Genomic DNA, 20,345 nt, shown 5'->3' on the forward strand with positions numbered 1-20,345 from the left:
CGGAGTTTGCTCTTCCGAGCCACATTCACAGTGTGCGTCATCCGCAAGGCCCAGTCTCTTGAGGTGTTTCTTCAGTCCACAGTGCCCTGTCCTTAGACGGAAAATGGTGGTTTGGCTTCTCCGGTCTAGTTTGTTGATGGGGTCTTCCTGTGGGTTGTAGTCTCCGTTTCTCTTTTTCCAGTTTTCTTTCTTCTTCCGTTGTAGAAGAGTCTTGGCTTCTTTGTACGAGGTGGAGTTGTGTGGTTGGGGAAGTCTCGCACCTCCTTTTGCCAGCCTGTCCGCTTCTTCATTGCCGGCAATGCCGACATGAGCCGGTATCCACTGGAGCACCACCTTGTTGTGTTGAGACAGGGTGCTGAGGCAGTTGTCGAGTTGCCTGGTGGGGAGGTCAGTGGGGCCAGACAGAAGGGACTGGAGGGCGGACAGGGAGTCAGTGAGGAGGACGATGTTTTGCCGACTGCGGTCTTCCCCTGCTGCAAACAAAAAAGGAGACCACTCACAGATGAGGGGGTGACTGGAAGCTTTATTCATGCTTCAATAAAATACTATAATAAGATAATGCAAAATGTCGCGCTTGAAATGAGATTAAAAAGACATGTACATATTTTCCTGGGGATTTGCTGCGCGCATAATAAACATCCCACAGTGGCGCATAAATATCAAAACATAGTATACTCCACAACAGCAGGATGGATAATCCTGTCTTGGCCCACACAAACATACGCGCTAAAAAAAAAACACACAAAGGAAAGAAAACAACTACACACAACCAATTAATACTCAGACACACGCACATAATTATTTCTTTCTTGTAACATAAGCATAACCAACACCATACAACAAATAAGCATATAAAAAAATACGTGCAGAGGCTGTTAATTCTTCATAATTATTAAAATGGATAAGGCATTCCAGTCACACTAAGCTCAAAAGGGTGGGAGGGAGGGAAACAATTTTTGTGTGCGCACTCGCGTGAGTTTGGCAGCGAACTGACGCAGTGGACACAGGCCTGAGTATACAGCGACACGCGCACGTGAACTTGCTGATTCACTCAGCGAAGCGACAGCCGTGGGAGCTAAAGGCCTAAATACAGGCGACGTTAAACCCTAGTAGTTTAAAATACATTTCTGCGAAATTCCTATTAAACAAAAAAGGAGACCACTCACAGATGAGGGGGTGACTGGAAGCTTTATTCATGCTTCAATAAAATACTATAATAAGATAATGCAAAATGTCGCGCTTGAAATGAGATTAAAAAGACATGTACATATTTTCCTGGGGATTTGCTGCGCGCATAATAAACATCCCACAGTGGCGCATAAATATCAAAACATAGTATACTTCACAACAGCAGGATGGATAATCCTGTCTTGGCCCAATTGTCCAAATCCACTTCACTCACTCTACCTTTAAAGTCCCTTTAGTGCGCTGTCACAGATTAAATGTCCCTTTTACGTTTTGACAGCGCACTGCATCTGTGCGATTGCGGAAGCGATCTGATTACCAGGGATGGCAATGTAAGCTAGGCAAGCGTATGAGCGCCAGTCTCCAATCTGGCGAATTGTCTCTATCGGAAGACCGACTTGATAAGCCCAGGAAGCACCCCCTCTGCGGAAACTTTGCCCGGCGTACTGCTTGGGATCAACACCTGCCTGCTGCAGGCACTGATTAACTTTTGACACAAAGGACGAGGGGGTCAGGGGGGAGAAGGGGGGGTTGCCGGACGAGGCCACGAAGGCGGGGCCGTCGGGCGGGGCTAGGGGGGGAAACCTGAAAGCTTGGAAAATCGCAGCGACCGGGCAGAGCAGAGCAGAGGGCATCCTCCTGAAAGTCAGTGTCAAAGTGCGATTTTTGAACTGAATAACCTTGGACCAACTAATGGTGATGCGCACAGCGTCTGGGTAGAACACACAGTCTTGTCTTCTCAAGTGTTTGGTTTTGTCAAACTTGCTCGCTGACGGCGCGAGTACATTGGACCGTCTAAGCATGCCGAAAAACATCACCAGGCATGCGGCCCACACTGAACAGTCAAAAAGGGGAGCTAAGGTCCAGCTGAGATCTGATAGTCTGTAACAGCTCTGGCGTAATAGGCAGTTTTCGAGCAGGACAATAACCTAGGCCTCTTCTAATGCCTTTCAACACACAGTCCAGTGAAAAGTTGTTCTCTAGGGGGTTGTCAAGGCCCCACTCTAAATGAAGCAGTCTCACAATGTTCAGATACTGACGCACGGAAGTGTACTTTAGGGAGCGTGCCAGGAATACTACATAACGGCACAACGTTGCCGGTGACGCAGGCACAGGGGAGACCCCGATATGTTCACAAAACGTAATGTACGCTCTATAATGAGTCTGATACGTCTTTTTGGTTGAAGGCGCAAAGGTCATGGATTTATAGTCCCGAACCTCCTTATCTAAAACTTGGAGTAAGTTGTCCACAGAGTCTGTAATAAAAACACAAAGTCTGTTAATAATCTACCAACCAATCCATACAGACAGTCCCTAGACATCACTTAATAATCTACAAATAAAATAAAAACAAGGTAAAAAACATGACTGTCAAAAGGGGGGGTGACTAGCAGTTTCAGTTACCAGACACGAGCAATTTCCGTAAGCGTTCGTGACCTCTCGACTCGTGAAGGCGGGAGACTGCGTCTGCAACGACGTTCCTGGCGCCGGGGTAGTATACCGCCTTCAGCCGGAAGTTGTAAGTGGCCGACGCCCAGAAGACCCTGCGCAAGGACTGCATGACGAAGCTGTCTCTGCACGAGCCCTTGTTGATGATGGCCACCGCCGCCTGGTTGTCGGAGTGGACGAACACCTTCTTGCCCGCCCACAGGTGAGACCAGCGAGTGACCGCCGGTTCGAGGGCGAGCACCTCCTTGTAGTTGATGTGCAAAGAGGCGGCGCGAGGCCAGTGGGTCTGCCAGTGCGTGTAGACCCAATCGCCCTGGTTGAACGCCCCCGCCGCCTCCGTGCAAGCGTCGATGCTGATGGGCGTGGCTGGTCGGCAGTCGACTAGTGGCATGGTACCGTTGAAGGTTCGCAAGAACCTAAGCCACCAGTCGATGTCGAGGCGCATCTCTTTGGTGACTCTGGAGCGATGCCACGGGCATCGCAGCGTAGCGATGCGATCGAGGAGCCGCCGAAGGTGAAAGCGGCCCCCGTAGATGCACTGAGAAGCCCAGTTTAGTTTCCCAGCTAGGCTCTGGAGCTGGCGTTTGGAGACCTTGGTGCTGGAGAAGACGCCCTGCAGGACTTGCGTGAGGTCCTTCACCTTGGCGTCGGGCAGCTCCATGGTCATAGCGACGGTGTCCAGCGTGATGCCCAGGAAGGTTAGACGCTGGGTAGGGCCCTCCACCTTGGAGTAGTTGATGGCGAAGCCAAGCTGCCTCACTAAACGCATGAGGGCGTTCAGCGCGGCTTGACACAGCTCGGAGGTCTCAGCAGTCAGCAGGAAATCGTCCATGTAGGCGACCACACCCTTGTGGCCTTGAGCATGCATCATGTGGCGGATGGCTTGCGAAAGTTCGTGGAATACCTCGGGGGATCGCCGCGCGCCGAAGGGCAGACGAGTGTCTACCATAAAAATGTTGTGTGCGCACTCGCGTGAGTTTGGCAGCGAACTGACGCAGTGGACACAGGCCTGAGTATACAGCGACACGCGCACGTGAACTTGCTGATTCACTCAGCGTAGCGACAGCCGTGGGAGCTAAAGGCCTATATACAGGCGACGTTAAACCCTAGTAGTTTAAAATACATTTCTGCGAAATTCCTAATACTACTGTGATATTTTCACTCAAATGTCCTACCATGTTTGCGGACACGCCAATCATGATTATTAAACAAATCAATATCATGACAAATTCTCACTGAAGCGACATCGGCTATAGGTCCAATTCATTCTTCTTACTCGGCGTGACGTTATCAAATGGATCGGCTAGCTTTAGCCCTAAGGGGCACAACTCCGCTCATACTCTCTTCGCGCCGCCATATTGGATGCCGTCTTTTTTTGTTAGTTTTCTTCATTGCACTCTTGTTCTTTTTGCGTATTTCACTGTGTATGCAGACAGGGAAAGGCGCGAGCGCCGTAACCAACAGCGAAAACGGCCACACGACCACTCAGCGAACCGAAACAGAATCCCTAAGCTGCCTAAACGACAATAGTCAATCTATTGTCCCGAACCTACAACCCGGTCTGCCCTCGGGCGGACCACCCTCATCTTCTAAAAAGGGATGAATTGTCTCCTTGCTAAACCAAACAAACAACTATTACACCCTCCCTCCAATGAACCTGTCCGCATAGTACACATACGGGGAATATAACCCGTTAATATACGACCACAGTACATTTAGTACAATACATCCTAGTAGGGCCTACACACCATGGAGGAAAAATCCCACCATGATAAATCATACATAAATGATTATCTTTATTGTTTTTCTTCTTGTGAATAAACACAAGAAAGAAATGGGCTGAACAAACAAATACACGAATCACCGAGCCTTATATAAGCCTCAGTCACTGTGAGGACATTTGGGTAATAAACCACCAGTACGTGCAAGTACATCCTAAAAAGGGAAATGAATAATAGTCATCTATAAATGATTATTCTCAATTGAGAATCAAAATAATGAGGATATGGGTTTGAATAGTTGTCCCCTGACAAGGCTACCTTTGTCCCCTGACGAGGCTACCTTTCTTCCCCAGAACACCTCTCTAAAACCAAAAAGAAGCTATCCTAGCAATTTGAAACTGTAAATATTGCCGAAAAGTACTACAATTGGGAGAGGTACTTAGGGATCTCTGGGCTGCCTACTGCATTTGCCGGGTTTGGCAGACCCTTGATTTTTACCCCCTATGCCACACAACGTGTCATTTTCACTTTTGTCGAGTCGCCACCCAACGCTCAAGCACTGTCAGAGATCGTGCAAGGCATCCAACATGGCGGCGGATGACCAATTCCAGAGAGTTCCGACCCGTGATTCTCATACCGCGCGCGCCGAGTAGAAATGCTGGTTTTTTTTTTTTTTTTTTTTTTTTTTTTTTCTCTTTTTTTCTTTGAAGTTTTAATTTTGTTTTCTTTTACATTACAATTTAACTAATGTCTGCGTGTATGTGCGTGTGTGTGTGTGTGTGTGTGTGTGTGTGTGTGTGTGTGTGTGTGTGTGTGTGTGTGTGTGTGTGTGTGTGTGTGTGTGTGCGTGTGTTGTTGTTGCTGTTCCCATAATTCTGTTATATAATACATTTTCAGCGGGACAATACATAACAAGTTAATTAATCCAACGCTCGATAGACAAAGGCGAGAATTTACAAATTACCAATTACAGTACCAGTTTTCAGCACAGCATCATACAGCGCATATATAAATAACTTTACATTAACAGCACAATACTACTAGTTATCTATATTCTTATACACAGTTCAATTTTACTAGAAATTTCGAACTCGAGCTTGGTTCTGAAATAAGATCTTCATGTTAGTTTTTGGATTTCCGTACTTAAACTGGCTTATGCACATTTTCGATATCAATATAAGGTGATTAATTATGAAGGTTTTCTCTCTGGGGATATCACGTGTGAAATACCCAAAAAGAGCCTCTTCGCAGCTTAACTTTATATTTTTGCCTGTACATTTAAATATGTACCCTTGACATTCCTGCCATATGGGTTGCACTGCTCTACACTGCCAAAAAAAGTGCTCGATGAAGTCGGTTTCGTTACAATACTGACAAAGATTTGTTTGACGAATTCCCATCTTATGTAGCAAAATATTGGTGGGATATATATTGTGTAAAATTTTCCAATGCAATAGACGAAGACGGGTTTCTGTCGAGCATTCGTTAGCTAATTTCCAGTGTTTATCTTCTAATGTAATATTTAATTTGTTCGACCAAAATCCAGCTGAGCTTGGCTCCTTTATCTCATAATTTAACATCTTTAGGCGAATTTGGCGTGGAGATAATTGTATAAATGGCATATGATCAGAACGGGCCTGACCCGTATCACGCAATAATAGAGCTTTAATGGCAGTCTGTATTGCATTATATTCAAATAGGCGAGACTGTTTATATCCAGTTAGTTCACATATTTCCTCAAAAGAGCACATGTCGTTATCGTTAAAAACATCTTTAACAACGCATATTTTAGCCTTTATCCAGTCATTCATGTATAGCGTTTGCTTCCTGTACCTTATATTTGTATTATTCCATAAGGTTTGATTGCGTACACTTATCTGCTGTTCATTACTGCTTATTTCTTTGATCTTGTGTTTATTGTTTAGCCAGGTGATAAAAGCTTGTTTCCAGAAATATTGCTTTATGGCACCTAGTCCTTTAAAATTGTCTGCACTCACATTTGAGCGCAGACAGCATAAGCGTTCGCCCAGATTTAAAAAGGATGCCAATGGAATCTGTTGCCACTTTGCGTTACTTCCGTCCAGCAGCCTCATAATCCATGAAATTAGAAATGATGTTTGTACATCTTTGACATTAATCATTTTCAGACCTCCAAGATTTGTCTCTTGGCACATTACTTTTCTATTAACTTTTTCATAAGCTCTTTTGTTTGAATATTTTTTCTTCCAGATAAATCGGAATAGAGATGAATTTAGCTTATTGAGGAAGTTTTCTGTGGCACATAGAGATTGCAGTGCGTAAGTAAACTGTGACAACATTAATGTTTTGACTATACAAATTTTCCCCATTATACTTAGGTTTCTTTTCGACCATGTTGCTATTAATGAATTTACTTTATGTAGTTTAGGTTCCCAGTTTTCTTCTATGTTGGAGGCTGAGACAGAGTTGTTGAAATGAATACCTAAGATTTTGATTTGTTTTTTCCAAATAATATTACATGGTCGGTCAGCAGAAAATTTATTTATACCAAGCCACATTGCTTCTGTCTTTTGATCATTCATTGCTAACCCTGAAAATTTTGAAAACTGAGTTATTAGATGTAATACGTTTCTTAGGTCTTTCTCATCTTGTAGGAAGAAACTAATGTCGTCAGCATACATAAGTAGTTTAAGAATTTCACCATGTCTATCAGAATTCCTTGGCAGTTTAATCCCTTTAACATCTTGATCTGCACGGATTTTGATTGCTAACACTTCGAGGGCCAGAACAAAGGCTAATGGTGAAAATGGACATCCTTGTCTTATTCCAGCATCACATGGGAATGGACTCGATATCCATCCCATGTAATTAATACTACTCTCTGTATTTTTTGTTAAAGTATCGACCCACCTAATAAAATGTTCACCAAATCCGAACTTTTGGAACGCCCAGAGCATATATTCTTTAGATATCGTGTCAAAAGCAGCTCTGTAGTCTAGCGCCATTAAAATACCTGGTTGATTACTGTTATTCATATATTCAATGACGTCATCAATCATTCTAATAACAGTGCTGGAATTTCTTTTTTTTAAAAACCCAACTTGATCTTCACTTATTAAGTAATTGACGACTTGATTTAATCTGTTTGCAAGGCATTTCGCTAATAGTTTATAGTCGGTGTTCGTTACAGATATAGGACGCCAGTTATTTAGGTGCTCTCGTTTCAACCCCTTTCCTTTATGTATCAGTGTGATTGCTGCTCGCTTCTGGGATACAGATAGTTCCCCTTTTTCAAAGGCTGACCAAAAAGAGGATAATAACATTTTGTTTATATTACTCCAAAAGAACTTTATGAAATTGGTTGTTATTCCATCCAATCCTGGAGCAGAATTACTTCGCATTCCCTTAAGTGCAATAAGAAATGCTGTTGATAACTTGAGTTTCTGCAATGGGCCTATACTCGTAGCATCGTCAGTCCACCGCTCAGTGCGCTCATGGCAAAGGCAGTGAAATTGACAAGAAGAGCGGGGTAGTAGTTGCGCTGAGAAGGATAGCACGCTTTTCTGTACCTCTCTTTGTTTTAAATTTCTGAGCGTGTTTTTAATCCAAACATAGCATATCTATATGTTTTTGGAATCAGGAACCGACAAGGAATAAGATGAAAGTGTTTTTAAATTGATTTCTCAAAAATTTGATTTTGATAAAAGTTTTTATATATTTAATTTTCAGAGCTTGTTTTTAATCCGAATATAACATATTTATATGTTTTTGGAATCAGCAAATGATGGAGAATAAGATAAACGTAAATTTGGATCGTTTTATAAATTTTTATTTTTTTTTACAATTTTCAGATTTTTAATGACCAAAGTCATTAATTAATTTTTAAGCCACCAAGCTGAAATGCAATACCGAAGTCCGGGCTTTGTCGAAGATTACTTGACCAAAATTTCAACCAATTTGGTTGAAAAATGAGGGCGTGACAGTGCCGCCTCAACTTTCACGAAAAGCCGGATATGACGTCATCAAAGACATTTATCAAAAAAATGAAAAAAACGTTCGGGGATTTCATACCCAGGAACTCTCATGTCAAATTTCATAAAGATCGGTCCAGTAGTTTAGTCTCAATCGCTCTACACACACACACACACAGACAGACACACGCACATACACCACGACCCTCGTCTCGATTCCCCCCTCTACGTTAAAACATTTAGTCAAAACTTGACTAAATGTAAAAAGTTAATAACAAAAGGTCGTAAAACCTAAATTTGTGATGATAAAGATGACGATGATGATGATAATGATGATGATAATGATGATGATCATGATGATGAAGAGAGAGAGAAATAGAGAGAGAGACAGAGAGAGACAGAGAGAGAGAGAGACAGAGAGAGACAGACAGACAGACAGACAGACAGACGACAGACAGGCAAGAGAGAGAGAGAGAGCTCACACGCACACACACACACACACACACACACACACACACTCACGCACTCACACCGGCACATACACACACACACACGCTTATCAGTACACACACACACACACACACACTCACGCGCGCAATTACACACGCGTACACACACACACACACACACACACACACACACACACACACACACACACACACACACACACACTTTGCCACTAAAGGTGAAACTGGTACGTTTACCAGGAAGACTCAATGCTCCCCAGTTTTTCTGAACCCCAAAACTGTATTCTCTTTTAGCAATTTTTATCTGTTATACACGTCACTTATCTTACGTTCTCGCGCTTTTTAAAAGCTCTACTACATCGAAGTTTGAATTGAAGGAATCATTTCTGCAAGATCTTCGTTCGAAGTCGCACCACTGAACACGCAAATTCAGCTGGATCGAAGTGATCGACAACTGCAGTGCAATGGCAGTACTAAGGACTTCGCTACTAACACTCCTGGTGTTGGCCGTGATTCTGGTAGTCGCTTTCTCACACCACACATCAAAGCATGTAAGTTCTTTCTTTTCATATTTGTGTGATTTTTCTGACATTTTTCCCGTGCAAATGATTTGGCCCACTAGGTTCTTTTTTTTAATTTTTTTTTTTTAACTGAAAATGTTTCCCGTTTTTACTTGTAAAGGCACAGTCTCTCAGATGAAAACTGTTGGTTCAAGTGCTAGTCTTTCGAATGAGACGAAAAACCGAGGTCCCTTCGTGTACACTACCTTCTGGTGTGCACGTTAAAGATCCCACGATTGACAAAAGGGTCTTTCCTGTATAGGCATAGATAAAAATGTCCACCAAAATACCCGTGTGACTTGGAATAATAGGCCGCGAAAAGTAGAATATGCGCCGAAATGGCTGCGATCTGCTGGCCGATGTGAATGCGTGATGTATTGTGTAAAAAAATTCCATCTCACACGGCATAAATAAATCCCTGCGCCTTGAATATGTGCGCGATATAAATTGCATAAAAATAAAAAATAAATAAGAAATAAAAATCCCTGCGCTTAGAACTGTACCCACGGAATACGCGCGATATAAGCCTCATATTGATTGATTGATTGAAGTCACTTTGACTTTGTCGCAACAATTTTAAGAACAATTTTGAGAAGAAGACAAAAACATTCCCGCGAACCGGATTCGAACCAGTGACCTAAGGATCACCGTATTTCATTTCCTCTACAGTCCTCCGCTCTACCAACTGAGCTATCACGGGATAGGGGGAATTAGTTACTCTTGTGAATATGACGCGAGAAGGACACCAAGTCATTTAAACTTTATAACGTATCCTTTGAAGGCGCAATTCTTCCCGTGTAAACATTTCAGCTCACAACCTGACACTTGTCCAGGTCTTTACCTGGGAAGAGCATCCATCCGTGCGAACACGCCTCTGGCGATCGTTCTTTCCTTTTATATATTTTGATTTAAAAAAAATTTGTATTAATTTATTTTGTATTCATTCATGTTGAAATAATTTATTTTGAATTAATCTATTTTGAATTTATTTATTTTGTATTATTCCTTTTATATATATTTTTTTGGAATTTTCAATTCATTTATTTTGTATTATTTATTTTGTATTCATTTTGTATTATTTCTTTTATATATTTTATTTGTCTACATTTTTTATTCATTTATTTTGTATTCATTCATTCTATATTCATTTATTTTTTAGTATTCCTTTTTTTTTAAATTTTGTATTCATTATATTTAGTCAAGTTTTGACTAAATATTTTAACATCGAGGGGGAATCGAAACGAGGGTATGGTGTATGTGTGTCTGTGCGTGTGTGTGTGTGTGTAGAGCGATTCAGACTAAACTACTGGACCGATCTTTATGAAATTTGACATGAGAGTTCCTGGGTATGAAATCCCCGAACGTTTTTTTCATTTTTTTGATAAATGTCTTTGATGACGTCATATCCGGCTTTTCGTGAAAGTTGAGGCGGCACTGTCACGCCCTCATTTTTCAACCAAATTGGTTGAAATTTTGGTCAAGTAATCTTCGACGAAGCCCGGGGTTCGGTATTGCATTTCAGCTTGGTGGCTTAAAAATTAATTAATGACTTTGGTCATTAAAAATCTGAAAATTGTAAAAAAAAATAAAAATTTTATAAAACGATCCAAATTTACGTTTATCTTATTCTCCATCATTTGCTGATTCCAAAAACATATAAATATGTTATATTCGGATTAAAAACAACCTCTGAAAATTAAATATATAAAAATTATTATCAAATTTTTTTTTTCGAAATCAATTCAAAAACACTTTCATCTTATTCCTTGTCGGTTCCTGATTCCAAAAATATATAGATATGATATGTTTGGATTAAAAACACGCTCAGAAAGTTAAAACGAAGAGAGGTACAGAAAAGCGTGCTATCCTTCTTAGCGCAACGAATACCCCGCTCTTCTTGTCAATTCCACGGGCACTGCCTTTGCCACGGGCGGTGGAGTGACGATGCTACGAGTATACGGTCTTGCTGCGTTGCGTTGCGTTCAGTTTCATTCTGTGAGTTCGACAGCTACTTGACTAAATATTGTATTTTCGCCTTACGCGACTTGTTTTTAAAATTTGATTTGTTATTCATTTTTTTGGATTTTGTATTAATTTATTTTGTATTCATTTATTTTTGTATTATGTCTTTAAAAAAAATTGTATTCATTTATTTTGTATTCCCTTATTATGTATTTATTTATTTTGTATTATTCCTTTTTTAAATTTTTGTTATAAGTATTTTTTTTATAATTGTTTTACATCGTAGCTATAAAATGTCACTTTCCCCAAAATACTCTATGTTAATGCGTGCGTTTGTTTGTGAAAAGTACGTACCGTCCTTACTACCACGAACATGATCAGTACAGTGATCAAACACGTGAGTACAGTATTGTTTGATCTTTTAATTTATGTCTCCTAATATTTGTCCCGAAAAGCCCTTTGACCATCCGCTTGTCTCTAACAGAATGGGAAAGAGAAAGCTGCCACCACGAAGCCGAAAGTCCACAAACACGGGCCGAATCACAAAGGCGGCAAGAAAGAGGAAGGCGGCAAGAAAGAGGAAGGTGGAAAGACGTCTCCGGATGCTGCTCCCGTTTTATACCACAAGGACGACGACGGCGACGAGAAAGCCTCTGGGGAGGATATTCTCCAGCAAGGCACACTGGAGGAAATCCGCGAGTTCTATAAAGACGCCACTGCGGCACCCGCTAATGTCAGTGCTGAAGCCGAGCGGCCGTATGGCGATCCTGGCGAAGATCTCGCCGTGGCTGAAGCCGAGCATGGTGGAGCTGGTGCTGACTACGCCGTGGCTGAAGCCGAGCATGGCGGAACTGGCGATGACCACGCCGTGGCTGAAGCCGAGCATGGTGGAGCTAATGCTGGACACGCCGTGGCTGAAGCCGAGCATGGTGGAGCTAATGCTGAACATGCCGTGGCTGAAGCCGAGCATGGTGGAACTAATGCTGAACACGCCGTGGCTGAAGCCGAGCATGGCGGAACTGGCGATCACATGTCCAGGCATCAATCACTTCGTCACAGTGACCGCACCACTGACTACGCCGTGGCTGAAGCCGAGCATGGCGGACCTGATGCTGAACACGCCGTGGCTGAAGCCGAGCAGGGCGGAACTGGCGATCACATGTCCAGGCATCAATCACTTCGTCACAGTGACCGCACCACTGACTACGCCGTGGCTGAAGCCGAGCATGGCGGACCTGATGCTGAACACGCCGTGGCTGAAGCCGAGCAGGGCGGAACTGGCGATCACATGTCCAGGCATCAAGCACTTCGTCACAGTGACCGCACCACTGGATTCGCCGAGAGATACCGACGCGAAACTGGCGATGAAATGTCCCCCGCTCAAACCCATCGTGTGCATAGAGAATATAATGAGTAGTCTGCTATGGTTGTTTCTTGGAATCCCCCGTTGCATTCAAAATGGCAATAATTTCATCTACAGAAACAGAGAACACTGATAAGGCAATGAGGCATTTCATCAGTCCACAGAAACAGAGAACACTGATGTATGGCTTCAACGGCACGGCCGCGCCGCGAGGCCGAGAGCACAAAACCAGCGCACGAGACTTTCAAGTTCTACAGTAAAGGCGCCCTAAGACAAGGCAACGTGTATTTCTAAAACCGCTGAAGGCTTACACGAGATAGAGAATGATTTACAATGAAATTTGAACAACAGCAATCTGAGAAGGAGGCACGTCACTTCATTTGAAACATAAATGGGACGAATTAAACTAGGCACAATGGGTAAAAAAACAACCACATTGTCAGATTTCTTTCGTAATGCTCTTGATAAGAGATACTCAGTAAATTCACTCAATGTTCGCCTCTTTGTGTGTATTAAAAAAAAAAAATTCTGTCGTGTGCACGGTAACACGCCGTGGATGGTGGCACGCCTAGTTTTGTCCACCGCAGGAACAACACCCAATTCGTTCCCCCGCACGCGGAAGCAAAATTGTTATCTCGCAAAGGAATTGCCCTGTGAAGGTACGTTGTGGCAAATCACATTATTAAGTATAGATATTCTAAAGCAGAATTGCCTAGGCTATGTGTATAATATGTAATTTATGTCTTGTTGTGTACTCGTGAACAGTGGCGTTCGATTTTCTGCCGAAGTCCGTGAAATTATACAGAGAGGTCTCAATTTCGTACAAATTAACCTAGAACTACCATTTAAAGCACTATTTTAATACTCACAATTTAATCTTCGATACCTTGCAGCCTTGTATGCGCGTTTTTGGGCACCAGCATCGTGGATAAGCTGCTCTAATCTAGCGTTATTTTGTGGTACTCGATTCTCAGTGGGTAAGGTCCCCCGCAGACACCAGATAAGGTCCCCCGCATTTTTGACCAAGCTGCGGGGGATCTTACCCCGTCAAATTTTACTGTTGATCTTTGAACCGATCGTGAGTCTAAACTAAGGTAAGCTTAAACTTAAAAATGAAGAGCAGTATCCACAAGTAGTTTGACTTTGACCAGCAAAAAGATTTAAGCCCTTCTGTTGACCGTGCTTTGTGTTATTTCATCATTTTTAACGTGGGAGACAGTATTTCTGACTTGTCTTGATGACATTTCTTCTCTTATGTAGTACACGAGAGTGTAAATGGAAAGACAACTAGCTGATCCAATGCAAAATAAAGTACCGAACAGTATGATATAAACTTCAATACTAGAAAGTCTGGTTATCTACTATTTTAAGGCATTAATTTGGAGACACCTACCATGTTGTTCGTCTTGCGGGGGAACGAATTGGGTGTTGTTCCTGCGGTGGAAAAAACTAGGCGTGCCACCATCCACGGCGTGGGTAAACCTGAGTCGTAGTCTGCTAGTTCTTTTTGGGGATTCCAAGTTGCAATTCACGGCTGTATTATTAAAAACAAGTTTCCCCATCGTTGTGTTATTATAAATATGTTCTACAATCGTTGTGTTCAGTACAAATAAGTTGTGCAATCGTTGTGTTATTACAAAGACATTCTAGAATCGTTGTGCTATTACAATTACGTTTTACAGTCGCTGTGTTATTATAAATAAGTTCAGCAATCGTTGTGTTAATAACAAATAAGTTCTGTGACAATCATTGTGTTATTGTGAACTTGTTCCAACGCAGTTCACGGACAACATGTCCGAGAAATGTTGTATTTTCCCTTCTTTTCCTCCTTCCTTTCTGTAAGTCTTTTTCTTCTCGATCTTTCGTTTGACCCCTGGCTTCTTTCATGTACACCTTCGAGTAGGGCCTACTGAGTTAGTCAGTTTATCGTGTGTTTGTCAGTTTCGAGTTTATCTCTGTCCGATCATAGTTTTGACTTGTTTATGCAACTCGTTAATGTTGCTTTGGCACAAAGTTTTCGTGTTGATCAGTTTTAATAAAAATCCACAACGTTAAATGCAATTCACAAAACGTATTGTCTTGCATTTCTGGCCCCTGTCTGCGTGTGAGTCTGACTGCGTGTGTGTCCCTCCGTCTCCCTATCTGTCTGTTTGTCTGGCTGGCTGGCTGGCTGGCTGGCCAGCTGTCAGTATGTCTGTCTGACTGTCTTCATGTCTGTGGATCCATCAGTTACTTTGCCCACAATGGTATCAGTCTGTCTCCTGTCTGTCTGTCTGTCTCCTTCTGTCTGTCTTCCACTGTCATTCTTCTTCAACTTATAAATCATTAAAACAAAACGAAGAAGTACAAAACAAATCAGTCTCAGTTCTCGCTGGCCAAGAATCAGTTTGGGACAAGTGATAAACATACAATACCGGAACGGTGTGCGTGGGTGTGCGTGTGTGTGCGTGCGTGCGTGCCTGCGTGCGTGCGGCGTGTGTGTGTGTGTGTGTGTTCAAATGCATGACGTGTGTGTTCTTGCTGTCCTTCATCCAAATACATCAGTTACCCGGACAGCCTGAGAGCCACTGCGGTTCAAACAAACAAACAAACAAACAAACAAATACAAAACATATAAAAGCAGCAAATTCAAATGAAGAGGAAACAAAAACAAGTCGCGTAAGGCGAAAATACAATATTTAGTCAAGAAGCTGTCGAACTCACAGAATGAAACTGAACGCAATGCCATTTTTCAGCAAGACCGTATACTCGTAGCATCGTCAGTCCACCACTCATGGCAAAGGCAGTGAAATTGACAAGAAGAGCGGGGTAGTAGTTGCGCTAAGAAGGATAGCACGCTTTTCTGTACCTCTCTTTGTTTTAACTTTCTGAGCGTGTTTTTAATCCAAACATATCATATGTATATGTTTTTGGAATCAGGAACCGAAAAGGAATAAGATGAAAGTGTTTATAAATTGATTTGGAAAATTTAATTTTGATAATAATTTTTATATATTTAATTTTCAGAGCTTGTTTTTAATCCGAATATAACATATTTATATGTTTTTGGAATCAGCAAATGATGGAGAATAAGATAAACGTAAATTTGGATCGTTTTATAAATTTTTATTTTTTTTTACAATTTTTAGATTTTTAATGACCAAAGTCATTAATTATTTTTTAAGCCACCAAGCTGAAATGCAATACCGAAGTCCGGGCTTCGTCGAAGATTACTTGACCAAAATTTCAACCAATTTGGTTGAAAAATGAGGGCGTGACAGTGCCGCCTCAACTTTCAAGAAAAGCCGGATATGACGTCATCAAAGACATTTATCAAAAAAATGAAAAAAACGTTCGGGGATTTCATACCCAGGAACTCTCATGTCAAATTTCATAAAGATCGGTCCAGTAGTTTAGTCTGAATCGCTCTACACACACACACACACAGACACACAGACACACAGACACACAGACACACACACGCACATACACCACGACCCTCGTTTCGATTCCCCCTCGATGTTAAAATATTTAGTCAAAACTTGACTAAATATAAAAAGGAGAAAAACTTAAAAAAAAAAAAATACCCCCCCCCCCAACCAACCCCCGCAAGAAAAAACAAGTCGCGTAAGGCGAAAATACAATATTTAGTCAAGTAGCTGTCGAACTCACAGAATGAAACTGAACGCAACGCAACGCAGCAAGACCGTATACTCGTAGCATCGTCACTCCACCGCCCGTGGCAAAGGCAGTGCCCGTGGAATTGACAAGAAGAGCGGGATATTCGTTGCGCTGAGAAGGATAGCACGCTTTTCTGTACCTCTCTTCGTTTTAACTTTCTGAGCGTGTTTTTAATCCAAACATATCATATCTATATGTTTTTGGAATCAGGAACCGACAAGGAATAAGATGAAAGTGTTTTTAAAACGATTTCGAAAAAAAAAATTTGATAATAATTTTTATATATTTAATTTTCAGAGCTTGTTTTTAATCCGAATATAACATATTTATATGTTTTTGGAATCAGCAAATGATGGAGAATAAGATAAACGTAAATTTGGATCGTTTTATAAATTTTTAATTTTTTTTACAATTTTCCGATTTTTAATGACCAAAGTCATTAATTAATTTTTAAGCCACCAAGCTGAAATGCAATACCGAACCCCGGGCTTCGTCGAAGATTACTTGACCAAAATTTCAACCAATTTGGTTGAAAAATGAGGGCGTGACAGTGCCGCCTCAACTTTCACGAAAAGCCGGATATGACGTCATCAAAGACATTTATCAAAAAAATGAAAAAAACGTTCGGGGATTTCATACCCAGGAACTCTCATGTCAAATTTCATAAAGATCGGTCCAGTAGTTTAGTCTGAATCGCTCTACACACACACACACACACACACACACACACACACACGCACACACATACACCATACCCTCGTTTCGATTCCCCCTCGATGTTAAAATATTTAGTCAAAACTTGACTAAATATAACAACCGATAAACAAACAAACAAAACAACACATTAAATATTCAAACATGAAGAAAAATAACAAATAGGTCTAAAACGAATACCCCTAAACAGATGACGACAACAATAACAACTACAACAACAACAGCAACACCACCACCACCACCAACAACAACAACAACAACAACAACGATTATAACAACAACAACGATTATAAAAACAACAGCTACAACAACAACAATTACGTTTAGCCGAAATCCCAGGACTAGCATCCATTGTGCATAAACATAAAGATGTAGATTACCTTGAGTTCTTCTCAACCGACCACTGACTCAACTTTACATAAATTGACATCGATGGAAGACTTGCCTTTGATGACTTACGAAAGTAGTTCTTCTTTACAAAAGCAATAGAATATATTTTTCATTTCATTTCATTTTCATTACTTTATTGTCCCATCGCTGGGAAATTCGGGTCGCTTCCTCCCAGTGGAAAGCTAGCAGCAACGGAGTCGCGCTACCCAAGTGTCTGCGTGTTTAGGTGTATTCAGCCACCTGCACTTATGGCAGAATGACCAAGGTCTTTTACGTGCCATTGTGATGACACGGGGGTTGGACATGGCTTCCGTCTCTGGGTCTGCACATAAAGTTGACCCGTGTCCGTCCCGGCCCGAATTCGAACCTGCGACCTTTCGATCACAAGTCCAGTGCTCTACCAACTGAGCTACCGGGGCCCCCTGCACACTGGTCCGCAGGGCCGGACCAAATGAGTTGTAAGGGGGGGGGGGTTCCTCCTTTTTTGGGGGGGCAAATCAGCGAAGTGGCGAAGCCACAAGCGCGCGCCTGCTGAACTAGGGGGGTCCGGGGGCATGTTCCCCCGGAAAATTTTTGAAAAACGGTTAAAATCTGTGCAATCTGGTGCATTCTGGGCCTTGTTTTGAGGGTTAAGAGCAGCATTGTTTTGGTGCTAAAACTAGTAAAAAAAACAAAAACACTCAAAGCAAGGTACATGCTTTTTCCAGGGGTGGGGTTTCGGAACCCATGGAACCCCCCCCCCCCCCTGGGTCCGGCCCTGGTCCGTGCGTGTGTCTGTTTTGTCTAACGGTATCTCTACGCATCGAAACGCACACCAATATCGGGTGCCTGTGCCAGTTCAAGGGACACCACTCCAAAACGTTACAAGGCACGTGACTGCACACTCGACCAAAACAAGTCGTCTGCCGGATTCGAACTCGAAATCTTTCACAGATGAGATTGTGAGGATCTTTACAGAGTTGCATCGCGGTGCAGCCATGCTTGAATTTGTGAAAACCTTCGACCTGCTCGGCTCCATTACCCAGTTTTTGCAGGAGCGTCGGCAGTCTCTTGGAGTTTCAGGTAGGTCCCTGGTCTTAGGGGTTGTTGGCAAAAGTGTCTTTCTGTCGAGCGTGAGAAATTTTCAAAGAATTTATTTTCGTGGACTTGGTCCTCTACAACAATGGCGCCTCGTTTTGGTGCTGGACGGCTGTTATGAATATTCAATACCGGAAATCACGCCCGGACAGTAAGCCTCCCGTAAACCATCACAGGCTTTTACACACAGTACAAACACCCTTCCATTTGAACGCTCACCAAACGGGAACATCCTAGGTGCCCTACGTAAAGAGCGAGCAATTTTTAAAGAATTAATTTTGCAGATTGTCTCGAACTCAGGTCAAAAATGAGTTACTTCCCTTCGGGTCTCATTCTATCGATGTAAACTGGCGATTGCCGTGGATCGATGATTATCAGAATGTTTTTGGACCGTGGTGCGTTTTTGCGCTAGACCTAACTTTTAAAATCTAAATAACAAATTGACAGCTTCCCAGTCAGCACGGAGTATTGAGGCAATGTTGTCTCAACATTGGTTTATTGTTGGATATCAAGGTCACTCTCACAAACGGTGTTTCTTCCATCGCCACACCGCGATCGGCAATCTCTTGCTGCGCCGCGGGCGCAGCTGTCACCGAGTGTTGCTCGATCGAGATAGTAAACGTTGGCTCACAGCGAATTGCGGGCTCGCGCAAGATTGTGATGTCAGACGACTTTTGACGCATGCGCCAACCAAGGAAATCGCCAATCTCTCGTGCAGTCGGTCCCTTCTGCGGGATGGGTTACACCTTGGAGTAGCGTGTTCGGCGGATGGGTCGGGCTGCACGTGAGAGGGGTCCTGTATCGTGTGGCAGTTGTGTGTGTAGGGCCTATTGAGTAAAATATTCCTACGCCTAGATATGTGATTGTTAGCTTTTGCATTCAGTGTAGTCAGTCAGCTTTTGTACACCGGCGCAGCAGCAGCAAAGTTTTTTTGCCAGCAAAGCTGACTTGGACATTTTTACTCAGTTCTTTTTACTTCAAAAATTGTATACGCAGCAGTGCAAAATGACTGACAGAGACAGTTCCAAATTCAAGTTTGACAAGTGGGTAAAACAGCTCCCTTCTACGGTGGCAGAAGTTTTGGTGGAGGCCGGTTTTCAAAGTGACACGCACATCGCACTGGTAAATGCCACGAGGGCCAGTGTGACTGAACTCAAACTAAAGCCGGGCCACCATGTTGCTACTTTGGCTCTGATACGTGAACTTCAGGGCGACGATGGGCCACTGTCAAGAGAGCAGGCAGCGGCGACATCACCGGCGACGACAGCGACTACGGCAGCAACGTCCCTCGACGAGTTATTGCAGAGGTCAACGACCGGCACGGGCGCCGCGACGCCGCTGGACGGAGGCCGTGTAGACCTGGATCCTACAATTTTTCTGAACACACAGTGTGTGTGTGTGATTGGGTCGGGGGTGTCTGTAGCTTTCCCATTCCTGAATTAAATTGAACCTTCAAAATCGACTCTTTCTACATACACGAAATTATATAAATTTAAGAAGGCTATTAAAATTATACTGCTCATTGATCTGAATACGGTTCTTAAAAATTGAGTGAGACTTGCGTGTGTGCTTGATAGTATATTTGAAGGTGTGTTTTCTAGAATATTGTATGTGTATTTGAAATGTTACATGCTTGTGGTTATATGCGTGCATGTGTGAGGCCTCGTGAGTATGTACGGGTTTGTGTGTTGGTGTGTGTGTGTGTGTGAACGTCGCTAAAGTACTGACGCCTTCCCTGTCAATTATTTGTTATATTTTTCACCACGTGTTGTCCATAGTATGAATGAATTCTTGACACACACATTCAACTTTTCAAATGCCGGATGCAAATGCAACACATTTGAAAT

The 20,345-nt window shown here is 42.6% G+C and overlaps 1 protein-coding gene, 1 long non-coding RNA gene and 1 other non-coding gene across 4 annotated transcripts; 2 read left to right on the top strand and 1 right to left on the bottom strand.

The window, feature by feature from the left end:
- The first annotated feature begins 5,646 nt into the window (after window positions 1-5,646).
- On the top strand, window positions 5,647-6,885 carry LOC138965348 (uncharacterized). Its single transcript, XR_011455421.1, has 2 exons — window positions 5,647-6,712; window positions 6,771-6,885. It is a non-coding gene; the product is annotated as an uncharacterized lncRNA (long non-coding RNA).
- Window positions 6,886-9,136: 2,251 nt separating this feature from the next.
- On the top strand, window positions 9,137-14,718 carry LOC138965349 (uncharacterized). 2 transcript variants are annotated; one of them, XR_011455422.1, is made up of 3 exons: window positions 9,137-9,323; window positions 11,779-13,190; window positions 14,111-14,718. XR_011455422.1 is itself a non-coding variant. In XM_070337488.1 (2 exons), the coding sequence occupies exons 1-2, from the start codon at window positions 9,237-9,239 to the stop codon at window positions 12,709-12,711; spliced, it is 1,020 nt and encodes a 339-aa protein (XP_070193589.1). In that variant the 5' UTR covers window positions 9,137-9,236; the 3' UTR covers window positions 12,712-14,718. The 2 variants fall into 2 exon arrangements, 1 of the variants encoding a protein (XP_070193589.1); XM_070337488.1 differs by having other exon boundaries at window positions 11,779-14,718.
- Trnay-gua (transfer RNA tyrosine (anticodon GUA)) lies at window positions 9,942-10,032 on the bottom strand. The gene is given in 2 exon segments: window positions 9,942-9,977; window positions 9,996-10,032. It is a non-coding gene; the product is annotated as a tRNA-Tyr (tRNA).
- Window positions 14,719-20,345: the final 5,627 nt, after the last annotated feature.

Source organism: Littorina saxatilis, linkage group LG4 (genome assembly GCF_037325665.1).
Source record: "Littorina saxatilis isolate snail1 linkage group LG4, US_GU_Lsax_2.0, whole genome shotgun sequence".
Classification (NCBI taxonomy): Eukaryota; Metazoa; Mollusca; class Gastropoda; order Littorinimorpha; family Littorinidae; genus Littorina; species Littorina saxatilis.